Consider the following 19,876-nt stretch of genomic DNA (forward strand, 5'->3'; position numbering starts at 1 on the left):
TTATGAAACCAGGTCGGCATGGACAAGTTCGGCCAAGGGGCCTGTTTTGGGACAGTACAACTATAAAATTCTATGACTCTACTGACTGCGATGGGGTTTAATTGGTTGACACAGAAAAACAATGTCTCCACTTTCACGAGCAATAGAACTTGGCACCAGAAATATACGGTAATCACTCATAAATCAAATAGGAAACTCAGGAGAAACTTCTTTTTCACAGGAGAACATGGAACTTACTACTACAGGGAGTGGTTGTGATGAACAGCAGAAAATGAATTTATGGGAAAAACTGGATAAATCCAGATAAAGTGAATAGACAGAGCTAAATGATGCCACAACCACTGGATCAGATTTAAACTCTGCAGTCCTGCCATTTCCGGCCATGGTGGACAATGAAACAGTGGCGCAGTGCTCGGCACTGCTGCCTTTAAGCACTAGGGACACTAGTTTGATGCCGCCATTGGACAACTGTCTGTGTGGAGTTTGCACATTCTCACTATGTCTGTGTAGGTTTCCTGGGTTTACCAGCTTTCTCCCACAGTCCAACGATGTGCAAGTTAGGTGGATTGGCCATGCTAAAAAAAATTGCCCATGGTATCCAGGGATGTGCAGGTTAAGTGGGTTAACCATCATTAAAAAAAAACCCATTCGGGGTTGTGGAGATGTTGTGGGAAGCTCTTCAGGCAGTTGGTGCAGACTCACTGGGCTGAATGGCCTCTTTCTGCGCTGTCTGGATTCTATGATGGCCATTGCCATCCGCAACTGGTCACAATTCCACAAACCAATCAGAAACCCGTTTCTAGCTGATTGCCCAATATTCTTCACATTTTGTGACTCTTTAAATACTGATACAGTCCATGACCAAATAGACAGTATCCTGGACAGGATCCAGGATGAGGCTGAAAAGTGGCAACTAACATTCAAACTGGATAAGGGCCAGGAAATACCTGTGTCTAACAAGAAAAAATCCAATCGTTACCCTTTGACATTCAAAGGCATTAACATTGTTGAATCTTCCACTATTCATACTCTCAGGTTACCATTGACCAGAAACTGTTTTGGATTATTCATATAAATAGAAACTACAAGAGCGGGTCAGAAGCTGAGAATCCTGCAGCAAGTAACTCACCTCCTGACTCCCCAAAGCCTGTCCACCATCTTCAAGGCATAAGTCAGGAGTTTGATGAAATACTCCCCACTTGCCTGGATGGATGAAGCTCCGATATTACCCATGCAGCTAGTTCCATTCAGGACAAAGCAGCTGGCTAGATTGGCAACACATCCACAACCACAATCACAACTTAAAACATCCCTGACCCGTTAGTTAAAGCTTATAGCAACTGGTAAGGAAATTTACAGAAGGATATGGATGAGTATGAACATAAAATGATCAGCACATTGGCACTTCTGCCAGAAAATGTCCATTGAATGCCAATGCATTTGGGAGCTTAACACCGGCTTGACATCTTTAATATGAAGGTTAAAGCCCCTCCTTCTCAGCAGGAATTTTAACTTCACATATTTTAGCTGTTTCTTCAGGCATTAGATTTTCCTATCATTGCAATAAAAAGGACACTGTGTCCTCTTCCAGCGGTCTAAAGGATTCTGGCTATATTGTTCAGATCCACAAGCTGTTCAGCTACCCAAGACCCAATCACATAGTTGTTGGCAGGTAGAGAGTCTTCATCATCAACAACTGGTCATCACTCTGCAGATCAATCAGTTACTTGTTGCCAGCAAAATATCAGTTCGCTTACATCTGCTTGGAGCCAATCCATCTGTAGTAATCTGTCAGCACTGTTTGGATGGACAACAGTATAAAAGCACTTACAATTGCTGGTGGTGGCTTGTACTTAAAAAGTTCAGCAATCTCCACCACATCCTTGCTTTTTTAAAAAATATGTTGCTCATTTGACTCCACAATCAAATGTACAGGAAAAAAAACAGAAAAGGTACGGTCTTTACAAAATGAAAAAAATAGTGACTGATCCAAAATAGTTTGGTTGCCAGCATTGCAGCCAATTGCAAAATTGAACCAAATACAACTGAAAAGATCCAGGTTTATATCTAAACCACAGCTCCTATTTTCTTCCACAACAGTAGACTTCAAACACAAAAACAGAAATTGCTGGTGAAACTCAGCAGGCCTGGCAGCATCGGTGGGAGAAAACCGAGTTAATGTTTCTGAAGTAGAGTTACCAAACCTGAACCATTAACTCTGTTTTCTTCCCACAAATGCTGCTAGACCTGCTAAGTTCCTCTTGCACTTTCTGTTCTGTTTCAGATCTATTTAGATTTAGATTTTTATGTCACATGTACTCAAGTAGCCAGATGCCTGCCTCATGTCTCTATCAAAACAATACTTCTTGAAATATGTTTGGAGACAAAAGTAGGTGTGACTGAAATATTCATTGCAGTTAACTTGCCAGCCAGCATTCACTGTCTTACACATAATAAATGCTCAGTTAGAATGAAGCAAAAAGAGGTGACTGCCATCCATGGAATCATACAGCTCTCAGCACGATTCAATAAATCCACGTGAAAGAAATCAAAAGAATAACAGTGACAAGGAAAATAGTACACTGAGGATAACTTTGTGTAAAAAGGTACCTAATCCTGACAAAATAGTAATCATAAAATCAGATTCCTTTGTAAAGAACCATGTTCTTTGAACGCATAAATAGTGAATGCTGTGCCTATTTTTTTTAATGGTTCCAAATGGTTAGAATTCCTGATCTAAATATGTTGGTCTTTGCCAGTCACCATGAACCGGTACCATCAATTTGCATACCTATTTCCCATGGAGACAGTACGCAGCTTACAATTGTCTTTTTTTCTGAAATAAAGTCTGCAACTCACCATTCCCAATACTTAACAGACAAATATTTGATATTTTGCTACAAAGTCATGCTATCTTAATTTTGCTATTTTAATGTATTTACTTTTAAGCAAGTTCATGATACTGTCGAAGTAACAGAGAAATGAATTTCCAATGGATGTGTTCATCCACTAATGTCAACATCTGAAATTTCTATGCTAATATACTTTGCTGATTGATTTGTGGTATTTTAGTGTTAAAACATAGAATAAATGAATGAAGAAAGGAGCTGTAGCACAGGATTTAATAATCTGTTTTCAATTCTCTTTGTATGGAAATTTTTAAATAGGATCTTTCTTGACAATTAAGCTCTGAATTTAGATCAACATCAAACATTTGGTGGGATGTGAAAAAATGTAATTTTTGTTATCAGCATGTGGTCATTATTTTTAAAGACATAATTATTCAATGATATTATTGCATGATTTTTCTATTACATCTTCAAGAAGTAAGCAAGATAAAAGCATTGTGATTTTAGAATGCACTTTTAAAGTTTGGACCACAAGGCAAACTGATTCAAAGCCTGTTACTTTGCAGTATAAATACTTCTGACTAAATATATGCCACTCTAGGGCACTGTCACAATGGGTACTTCAGAATGCCTACTCTTTGACACCATTACACATTGTCCTAAGACCCGTGTGTTGTGTTTAAAATGGCGTCATGACTTTGCTGTCAGCCTAAATCAGACTTAGTTTAAAATACCAGTCACATAAAGTCATTTTATATATTCACATGCTGCATCCATGAGTCAACTGGCAGCAAAAATGAAGTTAGATATTGAAATGGAAGTCTTTAAACAACATATGATATTCATGGATGAACATTTAATTCATTACATAACATATACATTTCTTTTGATTTTGTGGAGAATTAATTTTACAATAGTTTCTTTAACAGGAAAGTGAACGTCTGTTAACATCAATATTCACAACAAGGGAAGGGAACGTGTGCTGATATCAGTATTAACAACTTACAAGCTACACTGTTTTAACGCAATTGACAAACCTGCAGGGAATCAGAAGACTGAGGCACTTTTTTGCCTGGACCTCTTTTAAGTGATCCATTGCATTTCAGGAGTCAAATAATTGAACCTCCATCCACCAATGAGTTATGCCCCTGGTTAGACGATGGAGGTTCATAAGAGTGAACGTTGGAGAAACCTGGAGTGCTAGCAACAGAGAATATTTCTGAGAGTTCTAGAGGAATATTCCTCCTCATTCTCGTTAGCAGTTTTCTGAGATTTTCTTGTATGGTTTAAACTGGGCTGGAATGTGTGCAAGATATAGTGCACTTGATTTTGTCCTAAAAAGGAGTCTACTGTATGTTGTAAGACATTAGCTTACAGATTTTAAACATATATGGCCTGATACAGGTCATGGCTTCAGGCAGCAATCATCAGACTCATTCAAAGATGCTGGCAGTCTGTGCATGACATTAAAGGGGCAATGATTCAAGCATTTTAAGATTGTTACATGGTTAATTAATGTCAATTTGGCTATTTTAGAATCAGCTCCATTATATCTACATTCTTACATAATGGTATTAGTCTTAGCTCCTAATGAAATGCAGTTGAAATATTTTCTGAAATAGGAAATATATAAGTAATTACTATTTCATTTCAAATTTACGCTTGAAGAAGAGAACTTATTTCTCCTTGCTCTACTGGGATTGCTATTTTAGGACTACGATGCACTGTCTAACTGTAGATGAATAAATATTTCTCTCTCTCTCTGTCTGTTTGCTGCCTTCTTCCACAACTAATTTGGTCTCACTTTTTGATGGATTCGTGAAAAACAGTATCAACAGACCAAGGAGCACCCAATACTGTCATAGGTAAGACCCTGTCTGAGTAAATAATGCTTGAAGTATTTTGTCTATCTAAACTACGAACCAAGTCGATTGTGACAATTACTAGCACGTAAAGTTATTGCAGCATTGTAGCAGTGTCAATGTAAACTGTAATATTTGAGGTAGTAAAGTAATGGCTTGGATGAGGTCTTATGCTTGCATGTTGCTATAGCCCACATTCAGGACACAGTGATATCTTGGTAAAGGAATTGAAGCTAGACCTAAGAACAGGCATCTGAAGTCTTGTTGAACAGCTGATTGCTAAAGTGCCAATTGGTGATCATGAAATGGTTTTTGTGGTACTATGGTGGCTTTAGTTTTGGTTAACTGGCCCCGTAACCTCTCCTCCTAACTTTTCAGAAGTAATTATGACATTAATACCAACTCAGGTCAGTAACCCTCATTTCTCTCAAGTTCTTGAGCTCCCACATGAGCAGGAGAAAAGAGGACGGCGTGGCATTCCGAACTCTGCAAGTGCAGCCCCACCGTTCTCCTCTGGTCCTCCTCCACCTGTCTCTCCACTGCATCCTCACCTTCAAGCCCAAGTCTTCTGCAATGCACCACTGTGTCACAACCAGGGCAGGATGCAACTTCTGCAATGGATACGTGGAGTCCACATTTACTGTTCCATCCAGACTGCAACGAAATCACTATGAATGCAAATCTTATCAACTTCTGACTTATCATCTCCAGACAAATTCACATTGTGATAATCAGCAATTAGCAGCAAAATAGTATGCTAGGTCTTCAGTTTCATTTGGCTAGCCACATAAACACTTCAATCATTTAGCATATCTTTGTGCAAAAATAGTCCCCCAATGTCTCACATTTAAAAAAAACCTTCCTTTTTGTGATCAGTAGAAATCCTGTACATTTTCCATTCTAAATCTGTTCAATTGTATTTTTAACTTTTTTTATTCTAACTATCATAAAGAAAATATTACAGGAATAAGTTTTATTATAAATCAGCATTTTTTAAAATTCAGTTATTGTAAACAATGGTAAGCATCCATAAAAAATGGAAGTTGGCCTGTGAATGAATAACAGGAGAGTAAGATTTTATTTTGTTTCCTGATATGAAGTGTGCAGAACAATTCTGACAAGACTGTTCAGAACATTGGGATCATTTATGCCTAAGGTCTGAGTGCTACAAGTTCCATAATACTATCAGCAGCTTATTCACTTTTTCTGAAGTACTTGTTCTCTGTATAACTTTGTTTGACTTCATGCTCTGACACAATACTAACAGCATCATTGGTGAAAGTGACTTCACTTGCAAAGGAGGGCACTCCAGTCTTGGAAAACCATTTAATGCGGTGTGGGCCTTGAAGGCTGTACTATGGATTGAATCATCTCAGCACAGGAAGCAGCAAAATGGACTGGTTGTCTGGCAGACAACAGCAAAGGCATCAACAGAGTGATTGGGTTTGGAGGAGAAATGCTATCTTCCTAAAACAGAACTTAAGCATATAACAAATAGCAGATGTATTAAGCCATTAAACCCTTCGAGACTGCCCAACCATTCATTTACATCATGACTGAATTTCAGAGGACAGAGGGTTCATGTCCGTGGAGCTTCTGCCACTTCACTAGGGCAGTAACCTGACAATTCAGTCATCTTTTCGGGAAGGTGTTGCTTGATTACAGAGAAACTCTGTCACCCTGGCCTTGATGGGAGCAGTCTAAACTGCCATGACAACAAGCTTAGTTTCCACTGCAGAAATCAGATATTGATGGCTCTGCTTGTCCTCCAACTAAAACGTACTGCATTAGCTGTTCTATGCTACATTATTGTTGGGTCCGCAAGTGTGAGAAATTAAGTTCCATGCTGAAAAGGGAGGGCTTCAACCTCAATATTAAAGATTTCCATCTGGTGTTAGACTCCCAAATGCATTGGCATTGTCATAGAATGGACATTTTCTGGCAGACATTTCAATGCACTGATTATATTTATATTCATACCCACCCATGTTCTTCTGTAAATTGCCTCAACAAATTGCTCACTTGTGCTATCAAGAGTAGAACTTTCATTGAACTGATCCTTCAACAAGCTGGTACCTGCAGTATTCTCAGACCCTACTCTGAATGTGGTCTACTTAGCCCCAGTGTTTCACTACCTATAGATCCCAATTTAATCTGTCTTAAGAGCCATGCACTGTGTCAGGATTCTGAGTTGGTGGTTGCAAGTACGAAAACAAATTGCAGGACTGTATCTTCATCATTACTGTATCCTGTTATTCCTTCATTGCCTGGCTGATTCACCTGCTATGAAAGAAAAGAGCACGTCAGTAAGTTTGGATTAGGGAAATTCAAAGGCACTTACAACATCTGTAGCATATATACCAGAGCTCTATAATCAATTGAGTCCAGGCTATCTACTGAATTAAGCAAAAGTGAGATAACAGAAATAGGATACGGTTTAGCTAATCCATGACACCTTTGATGGTTTCAACACCTGCCACTGGCCACAGTCTCAGCAATGACCATCCCAATAGGGGCCACGGTCTCAGCAATGACCGACCCAATAATGGCCATGGCATCAGTAATGACCATTCCAATAATGACCAGGTCTCAGCAATGGCCATCCCAATAGGGGCCATGGCCTCAGTAATGGCCATTCCAATAATGACCAGGTCTCAGTAACGGCCATCCTAATAGGAGCTATGATCTCAGTAATGACAAACCCAACTGTGGCCATGATCTCAGCAATGGCCAACCCAATAGGGGCCATAGTCTCAGTCAAAGTCATCTAAATAATGGTCATGATCTCAGTAACAGCCATCCCCATAGCAGCCATAGTGTCAGTAATGGCTATTCTAATAATGGACATGGTCTCAGTAATGGTCATCCCAATCACCTATGTTTACCATGGAGGATACACAGGCTCATTTCTTCCCTCTACATCCCTCCTGATGCTTCCAGTTATGCACCATCTTGTCCAGCAAGAAAGACGGATGTACAATGATGTGATTCAATTCGTTTAGCTCAGATGTTGTCATTCCTGGTCTGTGAGATATACGTGTGAGGCTTACAGCCTTATGAAGTGAGTGAAGGTGAAGTGAATCATATGAACGTATGATGCAGGAATGTGGTTTATGTGTGTTGTAATATCATTTATTTTGGAATGTTGAGTTTTAAACTGGTGCCATGTGGGTTTTCTGTGCACCTGAATGGGTTAAAGTGTTAATTTGCAATTATTCATGTAACCATGGTGATATCTTTTAAAATACAATATTTACAGTAATGATATTTTAGTTTACATTGGGAGAGATCACAAGCAAACAAAGCAAGCAGTGCAATGATTTAGGCTTTTAGATAGAAGGTTCTGGATGTGATAGAAAGCTGGACATGTAAAATTCTTGCTCCTGAGAAAGGAAGATTGCTCAGAACTATTAAGAAAAAGATTATTTCGGAGTAAGGAGTTTAATTTGAAAGCTCCAGCCCAGATATGTTTAGTTGAAATGTTGAAGGGGTTATTTAAAGCTGAGAAAGTCTAAGATCAGTTGCATCTGTGGGTAAACTAAACCTTATGAACAAAAAGCTAGATTGGAGGAAATAAAACTCAAATTCGTACCAGATAGAGAGAAAAGAAACATGAATTATGTGTAAACAAGATAGCTACCACCCCAGTAAAGAATGCTAAGCTCCAGCCCATGATGAATTGAGAGGTCAATGATGTAATTGAGGCATTTGAGAAGTTTAACCCTAAAGTGTAGATTGGCATTCGGTAGTTTCCTAAAGGCAGAGCTTTGACTACTCATGTGAGGCCCAAGAAGTCCTCAGGACTTGACTGCTTCAATTAATGCATTTCACTGCTGGCTCCCAAGGTCTTTTAAATGTACATTTAGAATGACCTCCAGTAGATATTGGACATGTCTCTTATTTTCTAGCCCCTCCACTAAGGTCACCTAAACAACCAGCATCAGAAAATCTTGGAGCTTGTTCTCTTCCATGTTGTGCCATTCTCCACAGTCTCCCAGTTTAGCCTCACCGCCTGCATAACTGTCAGCAGTTGTTCCATCCATAGTACAACATCCCATTTAAGAGGTACAGACTAGCTTTAATTGGTGTCAGTGAGTTTTGATTTGGGTCCTCTGGTGATGTGTCTTGAGCGCTGGCTGTGTGCAGCAATCACTCACACAAGTTGAAATCTGTGTGTTGCCTGCATCATGTTGAATTGGCATTAATTGCCTCTCATGATTCCTGTGCCTATTTTCACAAGTTACCACCCAATCTAGTCTACATTATAGTTTCCACTGTTCCAACAAAAATATAATTATTCCATAGGTGTGTGCAAAACTATTAAGTGCACTCAGCTTGAGCCCTGTCAATGTACGTAAAATACTTCCGTGTGCCTCTGTTTTGAGCTTCCACAGAGCCTTGTTAAATCGGTCTGCTGAGGATAAGGGGAGGTTTGACTGGCCCTTCCAGTCAGCTGTTAGATTATGCTGCCTGCAGGAAAATGTAACTCTTCAGGACTCTATGACTTGATTTTTGATGCACTATTTCATTATGTTTCCCAGCATTAGCATTAATCAAAAGTCATTTGCACTATTGGGCAAAATGCTGTTAAGCCAAAACATTGGAAACAGATAAGCAAAATTTATTTTGAATTACAGAGGAGAAAATTCTGAAACTCTTATGTTGGAATGTAGGCTTACAAATAATATGTCAAAAATAATTTAATTCCTTTTACAGTCAATTGCAATGAGGCTTTTCATTGCTGATGTGTTAATCATGAAAATAGTGATATTAATTATTCCAAATCACTCAACTAACTATTGAAAGGTTACAATTTGAGTGATTAATGACATATCTGCATTGTTCTGCACCGATGTCTAATTTTCTAATAAGACCACATCGGTACCTTAACAAAACACAAAGCAATGTCAGCTTTCCTGCTCACAGCCATTAGGCACAGTTCTTACCCAAGAGAGAAACTGTGTTTTCCTTGAAGAAGGGATTTTTGTGTGACTCACATTTCAGCTGTGTCAGAAGGACTAACAAGGTTGACAGCAGCCAGTGCCACAAGTAATAGAACTGCAATCTCCAGAGTCATGATGCCCTGTAGCCTCTAGGTCTAGATCTGTCGACAGCCAATACTGAAACTGGTGGCAGAGCTGTGGGCCAACTCTTATCACGTTACTAACCTCTGTGGCACAGCAACAGTTTCTGCTAAGGCTTTCACTGTATTTAAATTATAATGACTGAACAATACAGGGCTCAACATTTGTATTAATTGTCTTTGACTACTTACCCACAAAACTCCTTTGGGCAACACAATGCAGCAACTGTATTATGCAAACTTCTCTAAGACACTGGAATAAAAACAAACTTTTTCCTATTTTCAGATTTCTCTTAAAGGCATAGGTGACCTGGGTGTACGTTTATATAATGCTGTTTTTTTTTCAGATGTGCCTTATAAACTAAGAATAATCAGATTCATTCAATTCTTCTCAGACTTCAAATCATGTATAGACCTTTTTCCTTAAAGTAGATCAATGAGGCCTAGAATATAATATGGATGGTTGATAAGAAAAGTTGCCTGCCAGTTAGAGAGCTGACAAGAGTTACCTTTGGTGATCACTCACCTATATAAGTGTATCTCAAGTACTTAAGTGGCCAATGGTGAACTGTTCCATGGATTAAGGGCCTGAAGCGTGAATATTCTGCCTTGCCTTCCAGAAACTAGTACCTATATATTTTCGGTATCACCACTGAGTGGTTCTTGGCAGTTACCCACAATACCAGGAAAGGACTGGGATCAGTGAAAGATTCAAGTTCACAAATGAGCAAGGGTGGTATGAGGATCATCAAGCTAGGGGTAAGGATAGGGAAGGTGGTTCACAGCAGGCACATTCTCCCCATTTCCAAGCGCTCAATCCCTCAATAAGGCATTAAGTGCCGTTGAACTCCCACAACCCAAAGAGCCTGAAAACAAACATTGTTGCTTTTCAGATTTGGCTCATGACAGCTGCCTTATCCAATACAGGGTGAATACCAGTGGCAGTAGAATGAGACTTTGAGTCAGCAATAATGATCCCATCAAGGGCCTCAATTGAAGTAGGAAGATCATCTACAACTGTCCCACAACACAATCGGGAAAGAGATAAGGAGGCAGTGGGGTCTCCAACTGGCCCCGCCTGATAAAAGCCACCAAGCAAACTTCGGGGGAAAGCAATGAATTCCACCAAAAGTAGAATTTAACTGCTGTTAGAATAGAGAATCCTGTCTGACAGAATATTAGAATTTAGAATTGCAAATTTAGACCTTAAAGACAAGCCAAGTAACAAAGGAATGTAAATTTGTTTGCCTATCCATTTCACCCAATGTCAGAACCCATTTACTTCTTCTAATTCACTGAACAAACTAATCTCACATGGGTTTCCTAATGGGGTGTCTGCGATACCAGGCATATGTTTTCTTGTCTATATCTGTTTAAGGTCACTGCACAGTTCTCCCTGCAGGAAAGTGATCAACTGGAGATTATTTGTCCAGAGAGGTGGAAATTTGTGGTTGGTGTGAATTGTTATCTCAATGCCTATGGACAGAGGTCATTTTACCAAAGCCAGAACATCATCAGGAAATGGCTGACTCTTATTCTGTTTTTCAATTTTTTTTTTAATCTTTGACGCATGTTGACAATAGTGAGCTACATGTGAACTGGAAATTGGGCAGCACTTCACATCAGCTAAAAAAAGGAAAATAAAAGACACAGAATTGAATTGGCAATTCACCAGTTACAAAACAAATCACATTTTAATCAATATCTTAACCCTCTTGGCCTAACAGCTATGCAGAATAAATTTGATGTTTGATATTAGAGGTTCATTTCTCAGTTAACCAATGCTTTTCATTATTTATCCAACAGTTTATTCCTACTTCATAAATACCTCTGGTATCTGCTCATGTTGGAGCATACAGTTACTGTGTTAGTTCTTCTTGCATTCACTGCCAAATACAGATCTTTAGTGATTATTCACCAAACTACAGCATCGTGCCATAACTATTACCAGGGGTAAGATAAGGAGGCAGGCCTTGGCTCTGCTTTTTGTTCCTGGGTCAGGTGTAATATGTGGGAGAGTTCTCTTCTCGATGATTGGACCTCTAGAAATGGCCACCCACACTTTCAGCTTTTGGCCCAGACTGGAAGGTATATGGGACTCTGGCAAAGCAACCCAGGGCAGGAAGACCCAAGGAGCCTGCTAGGTTCCAAGACAAACTGAACAGAAAGCCTTCCTCATGGTTGCAGCACTCTGTCCTAAAGTTGAAATAAAAGAATAAGAGAGAGAGTATTTCTCCATCCGTCAACCCTCCCTTTTGCCCCATCAATGTTAATATCATTTTTATTTTCAAGAATCCCTACAACATGAAAACAAGCCATTTAGCCCAAACCAATCCTCTGAGATCACTGCACTAAGACACATCCCCTACCCAATCCCTGCATTTCCCATGGCTAATCTCCCAAATTTACACATCCTTGGGCACTCTGGAAAATTTAGCATGACCAATCCACCTAACCTGCACATCTTTGGACTGTGGGAGGAAACTGGAGCACCTGGAGGTAACCCACGGAGACATCAGAAGAACATCCAAGCTCCACACAGACAGCCACCCAAGGATGGAATCAAACCTAGGTCCCTGGTGCTGTGAGGCAGCAGTGCAAACCACTGAGCCACAGTGTTGCCCCTGTTAATGAGATTCTAAATACTACGAGTTAAATAGAGTCATAGATTCATTTATATAGCACAGAAGCAGACCCTTCAATTCAATTCATCCATGTCAGCCAGGTTTCCCAAACTAAATTAGTCCCACTTGCCTGCATTTGGCCCATATTCCTCTAAACCTTTCTTATTCGTGTACCTGCCCAAATGTCTTTTAAATGTTGTAACTGCACCTGCATTTACCACTTCCTCAGGCAGTCACTCCATATACCGCCCATCCTCTGTATGAAACATTGCCCCTCAGGTCCTATTTAAGTCTTTCTCCTTTCACCTTAAAATTATACTGTGTAGTTTTGAACTTCCATCCCTGGGAAAAGACCTTTGCTGTTCAACTTGTCGAATGCCCTTCATGATTTTGATAAACATCTATAAGGCTACCTCTCAACCTCCTACATTCTAGGGAAAATAGTCTCAGCCTATCCAAGGCTCTCTTTATAAGTCAAACATTCCAGTCCCAGTAATATCCTTGTAAGTCTTTTCTGCATGCTCTCCAATTTAATAATGTCCTCCTATAGCAGGGGGACCAGAGCTCTACATTGTACTGCAGAAGTGGCCCAACCAACACCCTGTATAACTGCAATCTGGCATCCCAAATCTGATACTCTGAGCAATTAAAGCAAATGTACCAAATGCCTCTTCACCACCCTGTCTACCTGTGAGACAACTTTCGCAGCTGTTTGAACCCCTTGGTCTCTCTGTTCAACAACACTCCCCAGGGCCCTATCATTAACTGTATAAGTCCTGCCTTTGGTCATCTTACCAAAATGCAGCGCTTTACATTTATCCAAATTAACCTCCATCTACAACTCCTCTGCCCAATTAGTCAAAATCCCTTTGTACTAAGTCAAATAGACCGTGATCTGGAAAGTGTATGCTTGGTCTCGTCTAAGTGCATTTAGCTTCTACTGAATAATATAGGCAGAAAGAGATTATTGAATCAAAGTTTCAGGGTATGTTGTCCACCTCTGTTTATTGAACACAAACTGTATGACCAGTGTAGGAATGAAGTACCCTTGTGGACTTGTTATTTCTCTACCAAAGCGAAAACAAGCGATAGACTTAGCACTTCTTTTAACTTACAGAAACAGGAGAAGAGGCAAAATTTTTCGAATGGGAGCCTGATGACTTGAACATGAACTAAAATTTGAACAGATTGTTAACTTTTTGATAGATAAAATTTATCAATATGATAAGTTATTGACTTGCTTGTGAGGCATAGTAAAATTTTGATAAATTTTGAAAGAGCAAAGGTAGTTTCTTGGTAGACTATGTAATGAAATTCAATAGACTATATATAAGACTAGAAATTTTGAATGGAAATTCCCCAATTTATGGTGGCAGTTAAGAATATGGACAGACTTTTAGGTCCGATGATGTTAAATTTACAGGTAAACACATATTGCAAGAAGAAATACCATGAAGACTGAAGAGAATCCTGGGAAAGCATTGTTTTCCAGCAGTATTCATTACACAAAGGAGGCACTCATCAATATAGCAGCAACGAAGGATACAGTGTTAACAAACTGGCTATTCTAAATAAATTACAGGCAACAGTATAAAAGGAAAATGCGACTAATAGAAATTAAGACAGAAATGCTTTTGATGATTTCAAGGCAAACAGTATAATAGTGTTCAAAACTAAATATGAAATGGAATTTTGGTGGAAGAGGATGGAGATACAGATCAAAGAGAAGGCATTACATTGATCACAAGAAGTTTCAGCCTAATGGTGAATGTGTCAATGGCAGAATATTTCAACTTTACAGTATTACACAGTGGAAAAAAGTCTAGAGCGTGAGGAATAGAATGACTAAAATGTGGCTGTGACTTTGTGAAGAAGAATTGGGACAACGTTACACAATTTCAGAGTTCCATCCATTTCAGTATCAGGATCTTAATACACTAAAGTCTTTAAGAAGTATAGGCATTCCATATATAACAGCAGTAATCAGTCATTTTATTAGCACGATGTAATGCAGTAAAATCGAGTTGTGGGCCATCAGTGAAGAAAGCACAAGTGAGGCTGAATATGAAAAGCAACAAAGTTATGTGATTTGGAGTATCTGAGAATTTACAATTTACCCCTCAGACACTACTGTATTACTTTAATGGAACAGATTTTCTCCATTATAGAAATTAAAGAAGGGCTAGTGACAGCAAAAATTTAGAAACAAAAGATCAGTTGTGTTAAACCAGCAATTTGTTCATCCATTTTCTAAAAGGTTAAGTAGTAAAGGATGCAGGAATAAGAGATGGGGTTAAGGAAGAGATAAGTGATGGATGTGAGATTTGTAAGAAATAATGAAAGGCTGTCACACGCTATAGCAATTATGCCCTTATCAAGGGATTTCAGTGAGGTCGCGGCTATGGATTTAAAGGTATGAGGTCAAGAAAAAAAGACAGTGCACATTACATTTTGTAGTTTTGGCATCCAGATCTGGCAATTGACAACAATGCATAGTAAAGACAAGAAGATAGTTTGGATAAGGTAATGGAAGATTGAATTGGAACAAAATTTGGATCACTTCTGATAATGGGGCAAATTGTGAACAAAGAATTTAGAGATATATGTGCAAAAATGAATATGTCATTTGTGAATATGGGAACAGAAAGCCCTTTAAAGCAAGGAGATGTGTGAAAGGAACCATACATTAACAGACAATTTGTTTCATTAAATTTTGGCATATCAGCAAAGCTATAAATTGTTGTCTGCACTTATGCAGGCTGTCCATGTGAAAAACTTGCTTCAGATGTTCAGAAAATACAACCACATCAATTAGTTTTTGGCAGAGATCCCAAACTTCCTTCGGTAATATGTGATCAGCCCTCAGCTTGGAAAAGGACTGCAATTAGTTTTACATTTTCACTACATTTGAAAGCACAGCATGTGGGCTGAGAGGCCTTCACTGAAGCAAAGTCTCAAAATAATTTGATGAACCTTAAAATACAAAACAAGGCTACTGGAAACTAGTTGCAACAAGGGAGATACATTTCAGTACAAGATTGAGAAGCCTGGAGAAGTTTAAGACAGAAAAATAATAAATATGCAGCTGTGGAATGAAATTTTTCAGATACATTTTTCAACATTGCTTCGTGTGGATTTCAAATACATAAATTTTCAAAGAGATACAGGAACTGATATGTTGCATATCCAAATGTTGCACAGCTATGTGGGCTGAAATGAGTTTGTTTCAATGCAAAGAGTGTTAAAGGTAAGGCAGATGAGCTTAGAGCCTGGATCAATACATGGGACTACAATATTGTGGCCATTCCAAAGATTTGGTTGAGAGAGAGACAGGACCGGCTGTTCCATGTTCCAGGATTGCGCTGTTTTAGACAACATAGCAAGGAAGGTAAAAGAGGTGGAGGAGTTGCATTACTAATCAGAGAAAATGTTACATCTGCACTCACAGAGGACATGCTGGAGGGCTCATCCACTGAGGCAAAATTGGTAGACCTCAAAAATAAGATGGGTGCAATCACTCTGATTAGATTATACTATAGACCTCCCAACAGCGACTGAGAGATTGAGGAACAAATATTTAGGCAGATAATGGAAAGGTGCAATGAAAACAGAGTTGTCACAGTGGGTGACTTTAACTTCCCCTGTATTGATTGGGAATCCCTTTGAGCAAGAGACTTAGTTGGGGTAGAATTTGTTAAGTGCATCCAAGAGGGTTTCAAGAAACAGTGTGTGGATAGTCTAACTAGACAAGAGGTCAGACTGGACCTTGTATTGGCTAATGAGCCTGGCCAGGCAACCAACCTTTCATTGCGAGAGCATTTCGGTAACAGTGATCATAAACCCTTAGGCTTTAAGGCAGCTATGAGCAAGGATAAGTCAGAATCTTGCAGAAAGATATTAAATTGGAGAAGGGAAAATTATGTCAGTATTAGGCAGGACCGAAGGAGTGTAAATTGGGAGGAACTGTTATCAGGCAAGTCTACATTTAACATATGGGAACTATTCAAAGACCTGCTGATAAGAGGTCAGGACCAGCATGTTCCAGTAAGGAGGAAGGACAAGGATGGCAAGATAGGGGACCCTTAGATAATGAGGAAGACTGTGAATTTAGTCAAAAGGGAAAAAAAGCACATGTAAGGTTTAGGATAGGCCCCGTGAGGAATATAAGGAAAGCAGGAAAGCACTCAAGCAGGGAAGTAGGAGAGCAAGAAGGGGCCATGAAATAACAGGGCTAAAGAGAATCCCAAGGCATTCTATAGATACATCAAAAACAAGAGGATAACTCAAAAGAAGTTAGGACAACTCACAGATAAAGCAAGGAACTTGTGCTTGAAGGCAGAGAATGTGGGTGAGATCTAAATGAGTACTTTGCATTGGTATTCGCCCAGGAAAAGGATATTGAGGATAGTGAGATTTGTGTGGAATGTGCTAATATACTAGAGCATTTGGAGATCAAGAAAGTAATGGTGTTGGATCTCTTGAAGTGCATGAAGATTGTTAATTCCCCAGGACCTCATGTTATCTAACCCCAGTTACTGACAGAGGCAAGTGAGGAGATTGCTGGGAACTTGACCAAGGTCTTTGTATCCTCACTCACCACTGGAGAGGTCCCAGAGAATTGGTGACTAGCTAATGTTGTTCCGCTGTTCAAGAAGGGAAATAGGGATAATCTAGGATATAATAAACCGGTGAATATTACATTGGTGGTTGGGAAACTATTGGAGAGAATTTTTAAGCATAGGATTTATGCACATTTGGAAAATCATGGCCTAATTAGGGACAGTCAGCACAGCTTTGTGCAGGGCAGATCATGTCTAAGCAAGTTGATTGAATTTTTCACGGAGGTGATGAAGGTGATCGATGGGGGTAAAGCTGTAGAAGTTATTTTCATGGATTTTAGGAAGGCTTTTGACAAGATAGCTCATGGTAGGCTCATCCAGAAGATTAAGATGCATGGGACCATGGTGACTTGGCCACATGGATTCAGAATTGGCTTGCCATAGAAGACAGAGGGTAGTGGTGGAAGGGTGTTTTCCAGGTTGGATGTCTCTGGCCCGTCGTGTTCAGCAGGGATCCATACTGAGACCTTCGCTGTTTGTGATATATATGAATAAATTGGATGAAAATGTACATGGGTGAGTTAGTAAGTGTATAGACGATACAAAGTTTGGTGGAGTTGTCGATAGTGTAGAAGTTAGGAGACATTCAGCCCTAGCACAGTGATACATATGCTTGGAAAAAGTGTTTACTGGTGGCATACCTTAGGACAAAGCAAATGCTCTGAGGCTTTGAAGTACGACTAGGAGACTGAAATTTCAGAGCAGATTTGCCATCAGCAGGAAAAGCAATTTTGAAGATTGTCTTCCCTTTATTTGCAAGAAATTTCGAAATGTACATCAATTGATATTAAATCTGCATTCCTATAGATCACCTCAAAAGGCAAGTGCTTATTCACCCTTCAAAAGAGGCAGCAAACATAGTTAGGGTGCTCTGGAAGTTAAATTTGGATATGGTGCAAATGATGCCTCAGTTGGTTGGTACTTTTCAGCAAGTCCTTCCTGTTAAAATCCAGGTTAAAAAGTAGACCCTGTCATGTTTTATTGGCATCGTGGAGGAAACCATTCAGCCTCCTTTATGATACACTTGGATGAATTTTTGTGAATTAGTTGGAGGGAATTTAAAAGTGTTGTCACTGATGGGCCTAACGTAGAATTCAAAATTGGAAGTGAAGCTACAGGAGATTCTGAATATTGTAGGATCAGATATTAGACAGACTAAGTTCACAATAAGTTCTGAACCAATAGTCTTACCTTGAGAATGTTAATAGGATCATGATAAATCAGACTAGATGTTTACAAAAAGAAGAGACTACAACTAAAGAAGAAGCAGATCAGTTGAGATGTTTAATTGGAAAATTAGACTTTTTGTGCACACAAACTAGACTGGATGTGTCTGTAAAGTATAAGAATTGAGCACTGTTTTGAAACATGCTGCCATTGAAGTGCTAAAGGAAAATAAGACATTGAAAAAAATCAAGCTTAGAGCAGCGTACACCAGATTGCCAGTCCTGGGTGACCCAGAAGGAATGAAATTAGTCATTTTTAATGCTGCACACATGCTAATCTTCCCAATGGTTTCTCATTAACAGCAGGATTCATTATATTTTTAGTGGAAAAGAAATGACAGATGTTCCTTGTTAACTTGGGAATTGAAAAAAAGTAGAGTAGGTAACAGCAGATTAACTGCAGAGCCACTCTTGCTGATAAAAATACAGAAAAGACTCTGTATTTATCTAGGACTTTAAAGAGACTCCTCTACAAGGGCCAATGGGAAAATAACATGCCTACAGCATGCTATGTATGTTCACTCAGGGGCAATGCCCACAGTGAAGAGTTGCAGAAAAGTGATTGGTGATTGATCTACATGAGTTATTACAAGTATCTGGATATCGATTTCTTTACAAAAAGAAATGCTTATTCAAAAATATTGTTGGAAAGCCAAAAACAGAGAGACATTGTGTTTTTGATGAATTGTGAAAATTCATGTTACAAGTTGTAATCTTGTTGATAATTTCTAATTTCATACTATATTGAAAAAAGTATGTGTTTCATTATTGTACAGTCTTTAATAACTGGATGTGAGTTTGCTCGCTGAGCTGGAAGGTTTGTTTTCAGACGTTTTGTCACTTTTTTTTATTTGAAAAAATATACTTTATTCATAACATGTACAAAAAATAAAACATTGATATACCTACCCAGTCATGTAGGCCGCTCCGGGTTACCCGGGCGTACGTACACCAACTAAAGGGGAAAAAAAAACAAAACAGAGAGAAAAAAAAACAAAGCAAAGAAACCGCCCCGGCAGTCGTCACCCCGCACAGTCCCAGTTGGCCCCCTGACCAGTTGGGGAAGGTGCCAGCTGGGCCCAGTTACCAGATAGGGCCCTTTTTTCTATTCTGGACGAGGGGCTTCATACTGTGGTCTTTCCCCACCGTGCCTTGGCGGCGGCTGCCCCAAGCTTTAGCGCGTCCCTCAGCACATAGTCCTGGACCTTGGAGTGCGCCAGTCTGCAACATTTGGTCGGGGTCAGTTCTTTCAGCTGGCAGTCCAGCAAGTTGCGGGCAGACCAAAGAGCGTCTTTCACCACATTGATGGTCCTCCAGGCGCAGTTGATGTTCGTCTTGGTGTGCGTCCCGGGAAACAGCCCATAGAGCACGGAGTCCCGTGTCACGGAGCTGCTCGGGACAAACCTCGACAAATACCACTGCATCCCCCTCCAGACCTCCTCCGCATAGGCACACTCCAGAAGGAGGTGATTGACAGTCTCGTCCCCCCCCCCGCAGCCACCTCGAGGGCAGCGTGCGGTGGCGCAGAGATTCCGGGCATGCACAAAGGATCTCACTAGCAGAGCCCCTCTCACCACCAGCCAAGATATGTCCTTGTGCTTGTTTGAAAGTTC

The 19,876-nt window shown here is 39.7% G+C and overlaps 1 protein-coding gene across 7 annotated transcripts in view; it reads left to right on the forward strand.

Annotated features, from left to right (window-relative positions):
- LOC125461272 (receptor-type tyrosine-protein phosphatase T) overlaps positions 1 to 19,876 on the forward strand; it is a 1,279,761-nt gene that overhangs the window by 1,095,024 nt on the left and 164,861 nt on the right. For all 7 annotated transcript variants that reach the window (XM_048549829.2, XM_048549830.2, XM_048549831.2 and 4 more), the window contains one exon: positions 4,679 to 4,714. In XM_048549829.2, the coding sequence (XP_048405786.1) occupies positions 4,679 to 4,714 (36 nt within the window). The remainder of the gene's footprint in view (positions 1 to 4,678; positions 4,715 to 19,876) is intronic.

This window comes from Stegostoma tigrinum, chromosome 19, assembly GCF_030684315.1.
Source record: "Stegostoma tigrinum isolate sSteTig4 chromosome 19, sSteTig4.hap1, whole genome shotgun sequence".
Taxonomy (NCBI): Eukaryota; Metazoa; Chordata; class Chondrichthyes; order Orectolobiformes; family Stegostomatidae; genus Stegostoma; species Stegostoma tigrinum.